Source organism: Spea bombifrons, chromosome 4, assembly GCF_027358695.1.
Source record: "Spea bombifrons isolate aSpeBom1 chromosome 4, aSpeBom1.2.pri, whole genome shotgun sequence".
Taxonomy (NCBI): Eukaryota; Metazoa; Chordata; class Amphibia; order Anura; family Pelobatidae; genus Spea; species Spea bombifrons.
This window is the reverse complement of record NC_071090.1, coordinates 34,732,410-34,752,880: the sequence shown is the minus strand read 5'-3', so window position 1 is coordinate 34,752,880 and position 20,471 is coordinate 34,732,410. Positions and strand designations below refer to the sequence as shown.

The following is a 20,471-nucleotide window of genomic DNA, read 5'->3' as shown; positions in this document are numbered from 1 at the left end:
TTGACATTAGCTTCAGAGATAACCTTGGGCAAAAAAGAAGGTTTAACATACAGGACGACTTTATCTTGGTGGAAAATAGTAAATTCTGGAGCCGCGGAAAGAGCCTGAAGTTCACTGACCCTCCTCGCTGAGGTAATGGCTACCAAAAAAACCGTCTTGAGGGATAAAAATTTTAGAGATACCTCTTCCAAAGGTTCGAATGGTTCAGAGCAGAGTGCTTTGAGGACCAATGACAAATCCCAGGAGGGAAAATGCGAACGTCTGGGAGGCCGTTGAATGATGGCAGCCTTAAAGAAACGCCTGACGAGAACTTGGGACGCCAACTCAGACAGGAGAAAATGACTCAGGGCTGAAACCTGTCCCTTAAGCGTCGAGACTGTGAGACCCGCTGAAAAACCTTCCTGCAAAAAATCCAGAACAGAACTTGTGGGGGGAGAAGAGAAATCCAAACCTTTGGAGACACACCAGTGGAGAAATTTATTCCAGACTCGAAGATAAATAGTGGATGTAGATCTTCGTACTGAACCCAAGAGGATCTCTGACATAGAATTGGAAATGCCTTTGCTCTGGAGGATCATCCTTGCAGCAGTCAGGCCGTCAATCTGAACTGCAGAAGAACATCCTTGGACAGGTTCTTGTTTTCCAGAAGATGGGAGGAAACTGGCAGCTCCCATACTGAAATCGCCATACTGAGTAGCTCCGAAAACCAACTTCGATTCGGCCAATAAGGGAGAATAGCTAAAACCCTGGCTCTGTCTACCCGAATCTTCAGGAGGATCCGAGGAATCATGGCTACTGGAGGAAACACATAAGCCATCTTGAAAGACCAAACCACTGACATTCCGTCTAGCAGGGGAGGATTGTCCTGCCTGTAAAGGGAGGCGAAAACTGGTAATTTCCTGTTTTGTCTGGTCGCCATAAGGTCTATATCTGGTAGGCCGAATCTTTTAACTAGGAGAGAAAAAATGCTCTTGTCCAGGGACCAGTTTGCTTGGGAGCAACGAGATCTGCTGAGATCGTCTGCCAGACTGTTGTCTACTCCTTTGATATGTGTCGCTGCTAAATCCTTTGGGCCCAGCGCATGAGATGGTCTGAAAGGTCCTGTAGTCTTGGAATTCGGGTTCCACCCTGTCTGTTTATATATGAGACTGTGGTGGCATTGTCGGACTGGATTCTCACAGCTTTCCCCCGTAATCTTGGACCGAAGGTCTTGAGTGCCAGGAACACAGCTTTCAGTTCCCGAAAGTTTGATGATTGGGCTTGATCGATTAAGGACCAGCTGCCCTGACTGCAGAGGTCGAGTAGATGAGCTCCCCAGCCTACCTTGGAGGCATCCGTGGTGAGGGTGACCCAATGACGTGGTAGAAAAGATCGCCCTTGGGTGAGGCGCCCCTTCGCTTTCCACCAATTCAGCCGGAGTAAAACCTCCCTGGATACCGTGAAGGTAACATCTAGATCCTCCGGTCTCCTGGACCACTGTTGTAGGATGTCCCATTGCAGGGGTCTCAACTGTGCTTTGGACCAGCTTACTGCCGGAATACACACTGTAAGACTGCCCAGGATACTCATAGCCAACCTGAAGGGAAGGGTTGGATTTTGTTGCAGAAAGGAAACCTGATTCTTTATCTTCTTGATCTTGGAGCGCGGGAGATAAAGTCTCGAAGAGACGGAATCCACTATGAGCCCCAGAAACTGGATCTTCGTAGTTGGAATCAGGTTGGACTTTTTGTGATTTATGATGCAGCCGTGTTCCCCCAAGCATCGGGTCATAAAGCTGAGATGTGCCCGGAGCTCCTGAGAAGAACTTGCTTTTAGCAGCCAATCGTCTAGATAAGGGACGACTGTGATCCCTTCTTTCCGTAAAGCCGCTGCAATAGGAGTTAAAAGCTTTGTGAAGATCCGAGGAGCTGACGACAGGCCAAAAGGGAGAGCAGTAAACTGGAAATGACGAACTCTTGTCCCGACTCTTATGGCAAACCTGAGATATTTCCTGGAGGCTATGGCGATAGGCACATGGAGATCTTTTAGGTCTAACGTAACCATAAAGTCCCCTTGTCTCAACAGGCGGGTAACCGTGAGAATGGATTCCATTCTGAAGTGACGGTAAGGAATACACGCATTGACACTCTTTAAATCCAGAATTGGACGGAAGGACCCATCCGGCTTTGAGACCAGGAAGAGACGGGAATAAACTCCCTGAAACTCCTGATTCTTTGGAACAGGCTCTATGACACCCTTTTTTAGAAGGGTAAGGCTTTCGGCAAACAGTGCTGAGTTCTTCACCTGAGAGGGGTAAAACGAAATCAGGAACAGAGGACGAGGAAAACTGGAAAACTTTATCCTGTACCCGTCCGCAATGATTCTGAGGACCCAGGAATTGTTTGTGGTTTGTCTCCATTTTGGTAGGAACCATTGCAGACGACCTCCAACACCGTCAGAACTTCCTACCCTCTGGTTTCTTAGGGTGTTCCTGAAATTTTCTCTCGTGTTGTTTACGAAAGGCTTGAGTCTTGAAAACTGGTTGAAAAGGCCTGGAAGGTCTATACTGGTATCGTTTGTTCCATCTGCTTTTCCTATCCTGAGGAAGTGCCTTTTTAGTATCAGACATGTGTCTGATCAGTTCCTCCAAGGAAGAACCGAATAGCTTGGTTCTTTCAAAGGGCAGATCGCATAGAGTAGATTTGGAGGCAGTATCTGCTGCCCAGGAACGTAGCCATAATGCCCTTCTGGCAACGGAAGACAAACCCATGTTACGGGCTGAAAGCTTAAGGCCCTCTTCTGCAGCTTCCAGCAGGAAGCTATTAGCCAGTCTCAGGTTTTTAAATAGTTTAGACAAACCTTCATCCATAGATTCTGAAAGACTGCCCTCTAAGGACTGCAACCAGACACCTTGCGCTTTAGCCACAGATGCGCTAGACAATGCCACTTTACACTGGAACCCAGATGATTGGTAAACCCGTCTGCAAGACGTTTCTGCCCTCTTATCCATAGGATCCTTAAGACCAGCCACTTCACTAATGGGAATGGTCGTACGTTTGGAAAGCTGGGCTATCTGGACGTCTACTTTAGGGATATCTTCCCATTTTTCATCGCCTTGAAGGTAAAAAAGCTGCTTAGAGTGCTTTGATATAAAGGCTCTTTTGCCTGGATTATTCCACTCTCTATACATGAGATTCTGCATGTGAGATAACATAGGCAACCCTTTGGGGTGCGCTGACAGGTCTGAATCCTGAAAAAGCCGTGAGACTTCCTTAACAAATTTACGCAGCTCCTGTGGAGGAAAATTGGTCTCATCCTCTGACTCTTCACTAGATGAAGCTGAATAGGATGAACTAGAAACCTCTCCAGAGGATAAATCAGAATGAGGGGATGATACCCTCTTACGTTTGTGGGATTTAAGTTTAACGGGTTCCACAGGTGTAGCTGCTGCTGCCTTAAACGTTTCAAACGTTTGCGCCAGGTTGTCCTGGAACCAACCTAAAAAAGACTGCATGTCTTTTTGTTTTTCTTTTGCCAAACTCTCAGCGGAGCAGGCATTGCAAAATTTCTTCTTACAACCATCCGGGAACGGAGTGGCACATTCAGTGCACGATAAATGTTTGGTTTTAACCACAGCCTTTTTTGGAGCAGGTGTAAAGGATTTCTCTTTATCCGGCTTATCTGGTGAAACCGGACCAGACATCTAATATAAAACACAAAAAAAAAAATTTTTAGGAGAAAAAATACAGGGCAGAGGATTTGACGGGGTAAGATTAACCAAATCCTACCTTACAACTCCTCAATCCGTGTGGGGGGGGCTGGTGACACGGAAATCCCAGTGTTGACAAGCTCCTCTGCTGTCAGACTGGGCAGCACAGCTATATATATGCGAAAACCAGTTAGTTTTCGCGCCCTGAACAAGAGAAACTGAATCACGCATGCTCAATAGCGTGTCAGTACTCTTGGTGGAACGCAGCGCCCTCTGGCGTGCGTTCCACCGCTGTGCGCATGCTCCAAATTCTGCCGGCATAAGAGCGCGGCGTCTAAACGGCTCCGTAACGTCCGCCGATGCGGACGTTACTCCTCGCTCTGCTCACCACCCGGGGAGCAATCGGAGGGAACCCCCGGACACAACCCGTGTGCCCCACCAACGAGAAAGAAAAACAAAACAAGGAACAAGGTCCGTCCCTGACAAGGGACAAGGAAGAAACTGGAGGTATGAGGGTTGCCGGGTCTCTTATAGGGAGGAGTAGGAGGGGTTAGGAGGTATCTTAACCTCTTCGGTTCTAGGTCCTTGTCCCAGGAAGAGCGACACCCTGTGGTACTGACACTACACGACGGGAAAAATTAATTATGAGCGAATCATGAGCGGGGGCTCCGGGCTGCATAAAGGATCAATATATATATATATATATATATATATAACTATTTTTTTTTATTGGGAAAAACTGCATACCATTGACAGGGGTACAGCATAACACCTATCACTATATACTGAGCCACAGCACAACACCTATCACTATACATTGAGCCAGACATTGCCAATAATGTAGCATAACCCCTATCACTATATACTAAGCCAAACATTGATGTGGTGTAGGCCTACTGCTTCAGTGTCTGGCTTAGTATATAGGGATGCACCGAAATGAAAATTCTGGACCGAAAATTCAGCTATCACTTGACCGAAACAGAAAATGACCCCCCCTTTAAAAAAAACCCCACTTTATTAAAAATAACACCCAAATTGGACAAAACCCCCCAACGACAATATCATATACCGTATTTGCTCGATTATAAGACGACCCTGATTATAAGACGACCCCCCAAAATCTGAATATTAACTTAGGAAAAAAAGAAAAAGCCTGAATATAAGACGACCCCAAAGGAAAAAAGTTTTACCAGTAAATGTTAATTCATGTAAACTATTTTTTTTAATAAAAGCTATGATTGAGAAAAATATTTTTTTTGTTTTTATTTCTTGTATTTTCCAACCTGTCCCACAGTTACGCACATCTGCCCCCAGGCTTGCCACTCCAATATGGCACTGTGGCCCATGATATGCCTTTTAACCCTCTATATGCCACTGTGCCCCATGGTATGCCTTTTGACCCCCTATGTGCCACTCTACCTCCAGAAATGCCTTATACCCCTATATCCCATTCTGGCATTTAGGGGGCTAAAATGCATATTATGGGGCAGAGTGGCATATAGGGAGGTATAAGGCATTTCAGGAGGCAGAGTGGCATTAAGGGAGTTAAAAGGCATTGTATAGAGCACTCTGCCTCCAGAAATGCCTTATACCCCTATATGCCACTCTGCCATTTAGAGGGTTAAAAGGCATATTATGGGGGCAGAGTGGCATATAGGGAGGTATAAGGCATTTCAGGAGGCAGAGTGCTCTATTAAATGCCCCCTTAACGCCACTCCAGAAATGCCCTATGCCCCCATTTAACACACACACACACCCTATACCCCCATTTAACTAACTAACTAACACACACACACACACACTCTCTCTCTCCCCCCCCCCCCTCTCACCCCCCTTCCCCCCGCTCTCCCCCCTCTCTTACAGGTGCTTCCAGCTGGGGCAGCGGGTTGACGTCGCCTTCTGCTGCAGCCGGAAGGAGGTGTGGCTAGCAGCGGGGGTTTGTATGCGTCCGTCGCGTATACTTTCCCTGGCTGTCAGAGATCAGATCTCTGACAGTCGGGGAAGGTCTATGCGACGGACGCAGACAACCCCCGCTGCTAGCCACACCTCCTTCCGGCTGCAGCGGACATTGTCTACGCGGATCGCGTAGACGTCAACCCGCTGCCCCGGCAACACAGCAGGAAGCACCGGTAAGTGTGTATGATGGGGGGGGGTCGGGTGAGACAGGAGGATCCAGGTCCCCTGCAGCGGTGCGGGGGATCTGGATCTTAGTCTCCTAATCAGACCTCTATTTGAGGTCTGATTAGAAGACGACCCCGATTAGAAGACGAGGGGTATTTTTCAGAGCATTTGCTCTGAAAAAAACCTCGTCTTATAATCGAGCAAATACGGTATATATATACATATATATATATATCAATACACACACATATATATATATATATATATATATATATATATATACAGACACATATATATATATATATATATATATATATACACAGACACATATATATATATATATATATATATACACACAGACACATATATATATATATACACACAGACATTAACAGACCTCCCGCTCCCTTGATTGATTTTAAGCCGGTTGGGGTGAGATTTTTGATCTCCCCAACCGAGCTTGCTCCTCCAGCGGCGGACATTAATGTTCGTCTCTGGAGGAGTGCCAGCGTCACCCTGGACGGACTGCCCGTCCCCCCCCCCCAGCTCCCCATTAGGTACTGTGTGCACAATGTTAAATCGTGTGCGCTCCCTCAAAAAGTTATGTGCACGCGCACAAGCGCACAAGAGGAAACAGTGCACACAAGAGGGAACAGTGAAGGTAAGGTATAAATGTATATTTAATATTAAAAAAAAATGCAGCATGCTTACATTTAAAACACAATCTGTAGCGCGTCTAAGTCTCTCCGTTCCTTTTCAAGGTAAACGATTTGCAGATTTAGCGTGATGGCGGTAGTCCAACGCGCAATGAGTGGCACTCCATCTCAGAAAGATGCACGATAGAGTGGACGACTTTAATCATCCGTCTACGTAGGGAAACTTGAGCCAAATTGGATCAGGAGATAATTAACATTAGGGAAAAACTACAACCTTTTCTCAATACTAAAGATTGCAATGAATTGTCTGATAAGTGTACCAGAGAATTAGAAAAAATTGAACAAGAGGTTAAAAATATGAAACATAGAAAATATATGAGAGATAAAAATGACTATGTGAATAATAAAGTAAGAACATATATGAAGAGAGAGACCCCTAAATCACATCAGGAACATTATGAAGATAAAAAATAACTAGTCATAGATATGTGGGTAGGACAAACAGTTATGATAAGTTTATTCCAGTAACTAGGAATAAAATAAATTATAACGGCTCTGTGGTGACGATGTGACGTGACGGCGTGGATGGCGTGGATGCAGACGCGAATGCCGAGTGCCGAGCGCAGGAGGGGGAGCGATGGAGCTGTTTGAGCGGGCGGAAGGTCGGAAGGTTGCCGCACCGGAGTGATGGTAGCCGGACGATGCTCCGAACTGTACCGTGCCGCGCCGGGACCGTGACCGCGGGCGTCGGGATGTTTGCGGGATCCCTTCTCCACCTGTCTCCTCGACCCTCCTCGGCTGGAGCGTCGATGAGGAGTTGGCGAGACTGAGGGGGATGGAGTCCCGCGCTGCCCGGCGGAGGAATGATGTCGGGGAGAAGGAAAAAAAAAAAAAAAAGATAATATGAGGAACTACAATCGGGGCTCGATTGCTCCGACCTGATGCCGACCTGATGCCGCTCAATTCAATTAAATTTAATTCACGCCCCTCACCACCCTCCATTTTTTTTTCTACATCCGAGGCTGGGCTATATAAAGAAATAAATGCATAAATACACGTGGTCGAAGATAACTCCAGAAACCACTGAAAATCTCCAAAGGAGAAATAAGAAACAAGAACTAAGGAAAAAATCAACCAACAACCAACAAACTTCACATTAACTTCTAAATCGTGAGTAACACCAAAAAAAAAAATAATATATATATTTTTTCAATATAAGTGAACATATAATATGTAAAGAAAAATCTATTCATGGAAATATATAAAAGAGAGTTGGATATATTAAATGATTTAATCTAGATTTGCCCGGATAAGGAGATGATGAAACTTGTATATATATATATATATGAGATACATATAATAGTTGGAGGAGTGGTGAGGTGGCATTGATTTCTTTTAAAGGATACATTTATTCTGAATTTTATCATAATTAAATTCAACGACAAGTTCTATAAAAAAGAATATGGAGGACTTTAAGAGGAAACATGAAAATTAAGTGCTACAGAAATACATATATTGGTTTTTGAATAAAACAAGAGACTGATAACCGTTACTCAGAATATGCAATGAACTAATTTTTATTATATATGTAACGTTAAATCTTACTAACTTTTGGAATATAGAGGAACCTATTATAAGATTAGTAATGATTGCACTTTTTCCGTACGACAGATACAATCTTAAATTATATCGAATAAAACACCTTGAAGGAATCAGCCGTTTCCCTCTGATTCAATAAAGCGAAAAAGAGAGTGATGGGTCCAAAAAAAGAAAAGGAGAAGGAAAAAAAACAAAATAAAAATAAACCGATTAATGATTTCTATTCTCCTAAGACACTTAATACTGATTGCACTCCAATTAATAGAAGACTAACCCTGGAGGGACGCAGAGAATCAACTCAACTGGGTAAAGACTCAACTCAAAGCAATGAAGAGGAGACACTCCCAGAATTAATTAATAATTTGTATAAGAAAATAAAATCAGATATCGAAGATAGTAGCCATCAAATTAAAGAAGATATTACTAAAATATTTGAGCTATTAAAAACACAGGATGACGCAATCACAAAGATAAAGGAAGATCAGAAGAATTTATATGCCGAAAATAATCAATTAAATATGAAGATCAACACTTTGGAAACAAAATTAATTGATCAAGAAGATAAATACCGCAGAAATAACATCAGAATAAGAGGAATAACGGAATCTGTATCTCAAGAAAACTTAGACATTTATTTACTGGATTTAATACATGAGGTCATTCCTAATCAAAAATTTAAGTATACTCCAATGGAATCAGACTACAGAATAAAAAAACCAAGCCAAATAAACCAAGACTTTCCTAGAGATGTCCTCGTAAGATTTTCAAGTTCATATATAAAAGAAAAATTTAACAAAGGTCTACGAAACAATATGACACTAAACGATAAATTTAAACATCTTAAGTTTTACTCAGATATATCTTCAACGATAAGGAAAGAGAGAAAACAATTTGATGAACTTACTACAATTCTAAGACAAAAAAAAATAGAATATAAATGGGGATTCCCCACTAGCATTACATTAGTATATGAAGGTACCTCTGTGAATATTAAAAATATAGAAATCGGAAGACAAAAGTTTAAACTATGGGGATTTCTATGAGATAATGAATACACAAACTGTATATTAAGCTATGTTAAATATATATATATATATATAGATGTTAGGAAAACCCAGAATCTTAAGAATGTATTTAAGAGTTATTTTATACATATATTTGAGGGTAAATGTATTTTGCTCTTGTTTTTTTTTTTTTTTTTTTTTTTTTCTTTCCCACTATATTATGAGATTGGAATAAAGCACACTTACGCAATTATATTTGTACACTTAGAGGAAGCGTAATATGTTTCACACATTTATCACTATTATACTACATAACACTGTATTATAGTATAATTCTAGAGGAATTTCCTCTATAATAACAACACATATAAAAAACCTTTTTAAAGCACAATATTTAATAACAATATTTATTTATAACACATTTATGTAAATATATTTGTATGTACGAGGAAGCGTACTATGTTTCACATATATATTTAGTATCACTATTACACTACACAATACTATATTATAACACTAGAGGAAGTTTCCTCTATAAACACAATTTTTTTTTTCTTTTTTTTTTCTTTTTTTTTTTCCATCACTGCTAAACTATATAATACCAAAAAGTCCTTTTTTTTTTTTATTTATTTATTTATTTTTTTTTTTTTTTTTTTATCAACACTGTTACACTATATAACACTAAAAAATTATTATTATTATTTTTTTTTTATATTATAAATACAGTATCTATGGGATTCTGGAAATAATTTATTGATTATATGAAGGATGTCATTTCTTTGATCATGAACTGTTTTCTCCCGTTGAAATTTTAAATATGTACTAACAAATAATGCACTGAGATGGTATTGAAATATTGTATATGAATATGAATGCTGCTATGTAAGTTAAATTTTATTTATGCCTTCTTTATGAATTTGTGAATTTGTTTATATTTTCCTCTTTCTCCATCCACTCAAAACCCATCGGGCTATAGACTGGAAGGAGAGACAGGAATAGGTTTATTAAATAGAATAAAGTAGCCAATTAATATTGCACCCCCTCGCCAGGCAATACCTGTACTTAGACAGGATGAATTTTGAGAAAGAGATTCTTAAAATTGGAATTTTTGTATTTTTATGTAGATTGAATGTTATGAATGTTGTTAGTAATGAAAAGAATTATAAGGTATCTCCAAAAATCTATAAAAAAGAGAATTATGGGTACTTCCCTGATATTAGCCTCAATTAATGTGCAAGGATTAAATTCCCCTCAAAAAAGGAATCATTTATATAATCTGATGTTACAGGAAAAAGTCGATATTGCAATGATTCAGGAAACACATTGGATAACAAATCCCCAAAAACTTTGGAAATATAGATTATATCCAGAAATATATTTTTCAAATTTAGAAGGGAATAATAAAAAAAGAGGAACAGTGTTACTTACCCGTCCTCGGTTCCCACGTCACCGCAGCAGCCGCCACGCAGGAGAGGGAGACCCTCCTCCACCGCACGGCCACCTCCGCAGCAGCCGACACGAGGGAGAGGGAGACCCCCCTCCACCGCACGGCCACCTCCGCAGGAGCCGACACGAGGGAGAGGGAGACCCCCCTCCACCGCACGGCCACCTCCGCAGCAGCCGACACGAGGGAGAGGGAGACCCCCCTCCACCGCACGGCCACCTCCACAGCAGCCGCCACGAATGAGAGGGAGACCCCCCTCCACCGCACGGCCACCTCCGCAGCAGCCACCACGAGGGAGAGGGAGACCCCCCTCCACCGCAAGGCCGCTTCCGCTGCCACTGCCTTCCTCTGAAGTGCCGCGCAGGAGAGGCAGACCTCCTGGTACACGGCGTCCTGCTGCTGCGCATGCGCGACCTCTAGTGGCAAACTCGCATACTGCAGGAATTTATGAAGGGAGATTACGCCATCCACAAGATGGCCGCGAGTCACAGACACCGGAAGTGATGTCATGAGGGGCTGATGGGAGATTCAGACTTCCTCCGCGGTTCCCCATTTAAACCCCTCAGACCAGTTTCACCTTGCCTTCTGATGGTTGTCTATGCCCTGTGCTAGTACCCAGATAGCGTTTTTGTTCCTGTATTCTCGTGTATGACCCCGGCTCGTCTGACTTCGTTGTTTCCTGATACCTGACCTCGGCTACGTTTGCGTTTATCCTGTTTTCCTGAATCCTGACCTCGGCTACGTTATATGACTATCCTGCTCTCCGGAAACCTGACCTCGGCTTGTTTGACCTGTTCTGTCCTGGAGTCCTACCTGACCACGGTGTCTCCTAACTACTTGTACGTGACAGAATCAGAAGGCCATCATGAGACCCGCTTCGGTGGGACTTCAAGGTTCCTGTGAGGATCGTCTAGACGAGATGGATCATCGTCTGGATCAGTTTGCCCAGGCGCTCCAGACGCTTCTTCAGCGCACTGATCCCGGACTACAGATGCATGCTCCAGCAGTAGCGCCCCCACCGGTTCCTTCTCCGACTCCAGTTCCTGTGGTTCATGTTCCTATGAATCTTCCACCGCCACAACGTTACGGAGGAGATCCTGCTGCTTGTCGGGGGTTCCTGAATCAGTGCGAAATACATTTCGAACTTTCCCCTTACGCCTTTGCTTCTGACCGGGCCAAAGTTGGGTACATTATTTCGCTTCTCACCGACAAGGCTCTGGCATGGGCATCTCCTTTATGGGAGAGGAGTACTCCAGTAGTTTGCTCCTACTCTGAATTTGTCTCTGCACTGCGCTCCGTATTCGACGTGCCAGGCAGGAGGTCTACCGCTTCTTCCTCTCTGTTTAACATTCGTCAAGGGGAGCGCCCTCTGATGGACTATGCTATTGAATGTCGCACCCTTATGGCGGAGGTGAACTGGACTGGTGAGGCACTTATTGCAGCTTTTCTGAATGGATTATCAGAGACTTTGAAGGACGAGATCGCTGCTCGAGATCTTCCCTCTGATCTGGATTCTGTAATTTCATACGTAACTCAGATCGACCTTCGTCTCCGCGAGCGTCAGGTGCAACGGGAGAGTGTGAGAGCACGTGAGAGAAGACCTGCTTTGGGTGTGCTGGGTCTGTCCTCTGTTTCTTGTGGCACTCGGATGACGGTGCCGATTCGACTATCCTGGCCTGAGGGATCCGTTTGCACAGAGGCTTTTTTGGACTCGGGAGCTGCAGAGAACTTTATTGATGCCCGTTTTTGTGTACAGCAGCTCATTCCCACCATGCCTAGAGACACGCCTGTCAGACTTGAGGCCATTGACGGCAGACCGCTTCACCCGGCTCAGGTTACTCAGACTACTATACCTGTAACACTCTCCGTAGGCATGCTTCACAACGAGAGACTTCAGTTCCTAGTTATCTGCTCTCCCTCTACTCCAGTCGTTTTGGGTTTTCCGTGGTTGCAGACACACAATCCTACCATCAATTGGACGACGGGAGAGATCACTTCTTGGAGTCATACCTGTGGGGAGCACTGCACCGAACCCATCAGGCTGGCCATGGTGTCTACTACGTCGGAGATCGTCGCGACAGTCCTTCCCAGTCAATACCAAGACTTTGCGGATGTGTTTGACAAGAAGGAGGCTGAAAAGTTGCCCCCGCACAGACCTTACGATTGTCCTATTGATCTCCTTCCGGGTACCATGCCACCCAGAGGCCGAGTCTACCCCTTATCTGTTCCTGAGACTAAGGCCATGGAGACATACATCGAGGAGAATCTGAAGCGGGGTTTCATCCGTCGGTCAACCTCCCCGGCTGGCGTTGGGTTTTTTTTTGTCAAAAAGAAGAACGGGGAGCTGAGGCCATGTATCGACTATAGGGGCCTGAATAGAATTACGAGACGCAATTCGTATCCTATTCCCCTCATCTCCGAACTCTTTGATAGGTTACGTGGGGCCCAGATCTTTACCAAGTTGGATCTTCGTGGGGCCTATAACTTGGTCCGTATCCGTGCCGGCCATGAATGGAGGACAGCATTCAACACACGGTCCGGACACTATGAGTACCTGGTTATGCCATTCGGCCTGTGCAATGCCCCGGCGGTGTTTCAGGAGTTTATTAACGACTGTCTCCGGGACTTTCTCCAGCAGTTTGTCGTTGTCTATCTGGACGACATCCTGATCTACTCTGCAGACTTGTCCACCCATCGCGAACAGGTTCGTCTAGTACTGAGTCGTCTTCGACAACACGGACTGTTTGCTAAATTAGACAAGTGCGTCTTTGAGACCCGTAAAGTGACTTTCTTGGGGTACGTCATCACTCCTGAGGGGTTCGACATGGACCCATCTAAAGTACTGGCGATCAAGGACTGGCCACGCCCAATGGGTCTCAAGGCTCTTCAACGCTTCCTGGGGTTTGCCAATTACTACAGGCGCTTCATCCGTAACTACTCAAGGATTGTTGCACCGCTTACGGACTTGACCAAGAAAGGGGCCAATGTCTCCGAGTGGTCTTCTGAGGCCGTTTCTGCGTTCACCCTTCTCAAAGAGAAATTCACGACGGCTCCGGTGTTACGACATCCAAATCCTCTTCTGCCATTTGTCCTCGAGGTGGATGCTTCCGAATCCGGGGTTGGAGCGGTGCTCTCGCAACGTGCTTCGTATAGTGGTCCACTACATCCTTGCGGCTTCTTCTCCAGACACTTCTCCACAGCCGAAAGGAATTATGATATCGGGAATAAGGAGCTGTTGGCGGTTATTCTGGCCCTGGAGGAGTGGCGTCACCTATTGGAGGGGGCTTCGGTACCTACCTTGATCCTGACCGATCATAAGAACCTCCAATACATGGAATCTGCCAAGTGTCTCAATCCACGTCAAGCTAGGTGGGCACTCTTCCTCTCCCGCTTTCCCTTTGTGCTGACGTACCGTCCCGGATCAAAGAACACTAAGGCAGACGCTTTGTCCCGCATGCATGTACGACCAGAGGAGGAGAGTAGGGAGCCTGAACCGATTGTCCCTTCTACCAAGGTCATGGCAGCCATTCAATTACGAGGTTATGCACCTCTCCTGGATCGCATCACTCGTTCTCAGGGTCAAGCTCCGGATTCCAGGCCTCCAGGGAAACTGTATGTCCCTCCCAGTTTGCGGGTGCCTATCCTTCGCACACTCCATGGCGCCAGAACCTCAGGACATGCGGGAGTGGCGCGCACCAAGGACTTACTTTCTCGGACTTTTTGGTGGCCTCACTGGGGCAGGGATGTTACAGCTTTCATCCAATCGTGTAGCAGGTGCGCAGCCACTCGTACTCGGCCTGCTGGACTCCTTCGGCCTCTGCCTTGTCCCTCGGTCCCCTGGACTCATGTGGCCATGGATTTTATTGTCGAGTTGCCTTCGTCCAGGGGACATACCGTGATTCTTGTAGTGGTCGACCGGTTTTCAAAGATGGCTCACTTTGTTCCGCTACGGAAATTGCCCAGCGCCTCCACCTTGGCAGACATTTTTATCCGGGAGATTGTGCGGCTCCACGGAGTGCCTTCGGAAATTGTGTCGGACAGGGGGACGCAATTCATAGCAAGATTCTGGCGCGAATTCACGAGATCCTTGGGCATCACCTTAGCCTTCTCCTCGGCTTATCACCCTCAAACGAACGGTCTGGTTGAGAGGGCTAATCAACATCTAGAGCAATACCTGCGTCTCTTCATTAATGACCACCAGGATGACTGGGTCGATCTACTGCCGTTCGCGGAGTTTGCCAGGAACAACACGCTCCAGGAGTCCACCAGAATCTCTCCATTTTTCTGTCTGTATGGTCTTCACCCACAGTCTCTTCCGGAGACAGTACCAGTATCGCCTGCTCCGGACCTGGAGGAAAGACTTGCTTCTATCCGTGCCACCTGGGCTTCTGTCCATTCTGCACTGGAACGAGCTGCCCAGCTCCAACAACGTCAGGCCAACAAGAGACGTTCACCCAACCCATCGTATCGGCCTGGCGATAGGGTGTGGCTATCTACGCGGTTCCTGAGACTCCGGGTTCCTTCCATGAAATTGGCTCCGAGGTTTATTGGACCCTTTCCGGTTCTGCGTCGGATCAACCCAGTGGCCTATGAACTCTCGCTGCCCAGGACTCTTCGCATTCCTAGAGTATTTCACACCTCCTTGCTGAAACCTTTGGTCTGTAACCAGTTTACCCGAGGCGAACGTTCTGCGACTGAGACTGCCCGGAGGGCTTCCGAGAGACACACTCCGCGGGTCATTCTCGATTCCCGGCGGCAGCAAGGCAGCCTACAATATCTGGTGCAGTGGAGAGGTCTCGGTCCCGAGGAGCGTTCCTGGATACCAGCGGCACGCCTCGCTGTGCCAAGATTGATACGTGCATTCCACGCTAGACACCCGTCTCGTCCTGGTGGTCGCCCTGAGGGCGCCCTTTTGAGGGGGGATACTGTTACTTACCCGTCCTCGGTTCCCACGTCACCGCAGCAGCCGCCACGCAGGAGAGGGAGACCCCCCTCCACCGCACGGCCACCTCCGCAGCAGCCGACACGAGGGAGAGGGAGAACCCCCTCCACCGCACGGCCACCTCCGCAGGAGCCGACACGAGGGAGAGGGAGACCCCCCTCCACCGCACGGCCACCTCCGCAGCAGCCGACACGAGGGAGAGGGAGACCCCCCTCCACCGCACGGCCACCTCCGCAGCAGCCGCCACGAAGGAGAGGGAGACCCCCCTCCACCGCACGGCCACCTCCGCAGCAGCCACCACGAGGGAGAGGGAGACCCCCCTCCACCGCAAGGCCGCTTCCGCTGCCTTCCTCTGAAGTGCCGCGCAGGAGAGGCAGACCTCCTGGTACACGGCGTCCTGCTGCTGCGCATGCGCGACCTCTAGTGGCAAACTCGCATACTGCAGGAATTTATGAAGGGAGATTACGCCATCCACAAGATGGCCGCGAGTCACAGACACCGGAAGTGATGTCATGAGGGGCTGATGGGAGATTCAGACTTCCTCCGCGGTTCCCCATTTAAACCCCTCAGACCAGTTTCACCTTGCCTTCTGATGGTTGTCTATGCCCTGTGCTAGTACCCAGATAGCGTTTTTGTTCCTGTATTCTCGTGTATGACCCCGGCTCGTCTGACTTCGTTGTTTTCCTGATACCTGACCTCGGCTACGTTTGCGTTTATCCTGTTTTCCTGAATCCTGACCTCGGCTACGTTATATGACTATCCTGCTCTCCGGAAACCTGACCTCGGCTTGTTTGACCTGTTCTGTCCTGGAGTCCTACCTGACCACGGTGTCTCCTAACTACTTGTACGTGACAACCAGCAATTATAATTACTAATAAAGTTAAATTCGAATTAATATATCATGAAGATGACAAACAAGGTAGATCACAAATATTAATATGTAAAATTAATGATATATTATACACATTGGTAAATATATATGCTCCTAATAAAAACCCTTCTAAATTTGTGAAAAATCTTTTTACTAGAGTACAACAAAAAAAAAGGAACATTATATATGGGGGGTGATTTTAACTATATAGCTGATCCGAAAAAGGATAAAAAAAATATCTATAACATCAATATTAGATCCTTATATAATAACAGAAGCAAGAAGTATATCTGCCTTTATAGAAAATAACCAATTGTATGATATTTGGAGAATCTTACACCCTAACGAAATAGATTTCACTTTTTTCTCTCAACCACATAGATCTTACTCTAGAATCGACTATATATTAACGGAACCAGATAATCTAAAATCAATAATTAGTTCTAATATAGGGCAAATTACATGGTCAGATCATGCACCGATTTTTATTAAATTTAAGAATAACCAAAATTATAGATCACACTGGAGATGGAGATTAGATGATTCATTATTAAATAGCATGGAAATATTAGAGGAACTAAAGAAGCAAGCTAACATGTTTATCGAAATAAATAACAATGGGGAAGTAACAAATTTAACATTGTGGAATACGTTTAAATGTTATATGAGAGGATGCCTAATAAAAATAGCTTCTAACATTAGGAAGAAATCAGCCCAAAGTTTAGCTGATTTATATATCGAACTAGCAAAAAAAGAAATATTGAATAAAGATAATCTTAATTAACACACTAGAACTTAATAAAATAAGAACAGAAATTAACATAAAACTGGATGAAAGAGTGGAGAGGGGACTCTTAAAAATGAAACAAAGATGGTATTATGGTAGTAATCGAGTACGTAAATACTTAACTAATAAATTGAAATATGAAAAGAAAAAGAATATGATAAAAAAGATTATAGTTGGAAATGAAACCCATTTAAATCCAACACAAATGGCTAAATGTTTCGAGAATTATTATAAATCATTATATAATTTAGAAGGCCCCCTAAAATCACAAATTGAAATTAGAAGATATCTGCAATCTCTTAATCTACCGAAGTTAAAAGAACAATATTTTGAAACATTAATAGCCCCAATATCTGAGGAAGAAATTAAAACATGCATAGAAAATTTAGAAAGGAAAAAAGCTCCAGGGCCCGATGGGTACACAGCGACATTTTATTTATCATTTAAAGAGATAATTATTCCATTATTATTTAAGTCTTTTAGAGAAATCACAGACGGCTCGGATTTTCCTTCTGAAATGTTATTAGCCTCTATATGCCAAATATTGAAACCCAATAAAGACGCAAGTAATGTATCCAATTATAGACCTATCTCATTAATCAATATAGATATTAAAATCTATTCAAAAATTTTAGCAGAAAGATTGAAGATCTATCTTCCAGAATTAGTCCACTCGGATCAAGCAGGGTTTATTATAGGCAGAAATTTATCTGATAACACTCGTAAGATAATAAACCTGATGGATATAGTTAACAAAAGATCAACATACACAGCTTTTCTTGCATTAGATGCAGAAAAAGCTTTCGACCGAGTGGACTGGAAATTTCTGTCCGAAACCTTAGAAATTTTCGGCTTACCTAATGAATTTAACAGATTTTAGCACTATATAAAAACACTACTGCTCAAATTACAGGGTTAATGACAACATCAGATAGATTTAAAATAAACAACGGAACAAGGCAAGGATGCCCTTTGGCACCATTACTTTATGCTCTCTCAATTGAGCCTTTAGCTCAATCCATAAGAAATTCTAGTGGGATAACAGGCATTAAAATAAATCAATATGAATTTAAAATTACACTATTTGCAGACGATATTATTTTAACATTATCAAATCCGGATAAATCTATAAAATATGTGTTGGAAATAATAGAAAAATATGGTAAATTTTCCAACTATAAATTAAACATTAATAAAACTCAAATTATTTCTATTAACCAAACTAAAGAACAAGCAGCATTGATGAGATCATATATAAATGTAGCTTGGAATATTGATACAGTAGATTACCTAGGAATAAAAATTAAATTTAACCTCAAAGAAATGGTAAGAGAAAATTATAATATATTAATAAAGAAAATGGAAATAAAACTGAAAAAATTGAAGGATCTTGAAATCTCCTGGTTGGGGAGAATAAACGCCTTCAATGCATATTACTTACCAAAAATACTATATTTATTAAGAGCGATTCCTTTAAGAGTCCCCTACTCCATCCTTTCTCAAATTCAAAAGTTGATATCAAATTACATCTGGCAAAATAAGCTCCCGGGAATCCCCTTCAATAGTTTAACTAAAAAAATTCAAGCAGGAGGTCTTTCGATTCCTAATATTAAAGATCTCCATGAAATTTGTATGATGAATCATCTACTCCTTGTGGATAGACCTGAGCATGATAAAACTGCATGGTTTATAATTGAAAAAGGAACTATAAATCTTTTAAGATTTTCAGATATTATTTGGATGGTACACGAAACAAATGCATATATTAAGAGCGAAAGCTCAATTATTAAGGACTTAATTATAACAATAGACAAAATGAAAAAAATAATGAACATAACAAATGGATTGTTGTCCACTACACCAATAGAGATCTTAACAAATTATATAAGTGATTTGGATTTATCTAAATGGAAATATACAAATATTAAATGTATTTCCGATCTATATAATATAGGATCCCCTTTATCTTGGTCTTCAATTCAATCGAAAGGGGAGCTCCCTAATACAGAAATATTTAATTATATTAGGATAAAGCATTTCCTTAAAATAGAAGATATTATAAATCTTCCAATACTTGAAGAATTCTTAAATAAACATCATAAAACTAGATTAATCCATCGATTAACTATGTTAAAATATAATCTAGAAGCAGATAATCGTATCTCTATTAAAGAAAAATGGGAACAGGATATTGGAGATATTTACTCAAAAGAAAAATGGTTACATGCTTATACAGAAATCAAGAAATATTCACACTGTTTAGGGATGCACGAACTCCACTATAAAATCATTCATAGATGGTACAGAACACCGGTTCAAATCTCTAAATATGATAAAGAAACCTCTAAACTTTGTTGGAGGTGCGGTAAAGAAAACGGTACAATTTTTCATATGTGGTGGGGATGTGAAGAAGTGAGAAAAATAGTAGAAACTCTCTTCAAAGTAATTAATGAATTAGTTGGTTGTAACATTGAACCTTCTCCTCAAATTTTTATTCTACATATGGATCTTATGAAATTTCACAAAATACAGAGAAATTTTATAATACAACTAATATTAGCTTGCAAACTAGTTATTGCAAGGAATTGGAAAAAGACTGGGGAAATATCCTGGGACGAGATCCAAGCTCAGATCCATTTTCAATGTAAAATGGAGAAAGGCTATTACGGAAGTATAGCTAAAAACAATAAACACAGAGATATCTGGAAACCTTGGATAACCCGCGCATAATTAAAACGGCGTTAAAAAAGGGAAAAAATTTAAAAAATAAACAAACAAAAATTTATAATAATTAATAAAGAGATATCCTTATATTTGTATAATGAATGTGTGCTATTAGGAATTTGTAATAATTTAATTAATATATAAATTTTTTCCCGTAATCGAAAAGATCACGTCTGAATAACATGAGATAGGGATATTACATATAACTTATTCCTATGTAATGTGCAATATGTTTGTATGTGAAATTTCTTTGTGAAACTGTATGGATATTTTTGTGAGTCTATTTTTGTAGCTATATAAACTAATAAAAAAAAAAAAATAAATAAATTATAACAATGAGACTAAAGATAATAATAGTAATAGATATAAAGGTACATATGAGAATTATAATTATGACAATAGAACGTTGAGTCATTATAGAAATCCACAGAGGAAAGCTCCCTTCAAGCAAAACACCCCCTATAAACAAAGTAACCCCAATATAATTCCCTTAAAAAATCGATACGAAAGGTTAACTAGTTATAGAGAAGAGAAAGCTAATTTCTCTCAAGACCCCTCTTTTTTAGGGGATGGAATAGCAAAGACACAATGGAGAAATATAACGCCAACATCCCTTTCGAAGAGAGGGAGATCAT

At 42.7% G+C, this 20,471-nt stretch overlaps 1 protein-coding gene across 1 annotated transcript; it reads right to left on the bottom strand.

Moving 5' to 3' along the window:
* Positions 1-2,025: 2,025 nt before the first annotated feature.
* LOC128490990 (uncharacterized) lies at positions 2,026-3,969 on the bottom strand. The gene is made up of 2 exons (XM_053463151.1): positions 3,768-3,969; positions 2,026-3,682 (listed from the first exon to the last, which is right to left on the bottom strand). The coding sequence occupies exon 2, from the start codon at positions 3,680-3,682 to the stop codon at positions 2,435-2,437; it is 1,248 nt and encodes a 415-aa protein (XP_053319126.1). The 5' UTR covers positions 3,768-3,969; the 3' UTR covers positions 2,026-2,434.
* Between the last annotated feature and the right edge of the window lie 16,502 nt (positions 3,970-20,471).

Bases quoted from the DNA above. Each gene is read 5' to 3' on its own strand.
- LOC128490990 (XM_053463151.1), bottom strand. From the start codon at position 3,682: ATGTCTGGTCCGGTTTCACCAGATAAGCCGGATAAAGAGAAATCCTTT.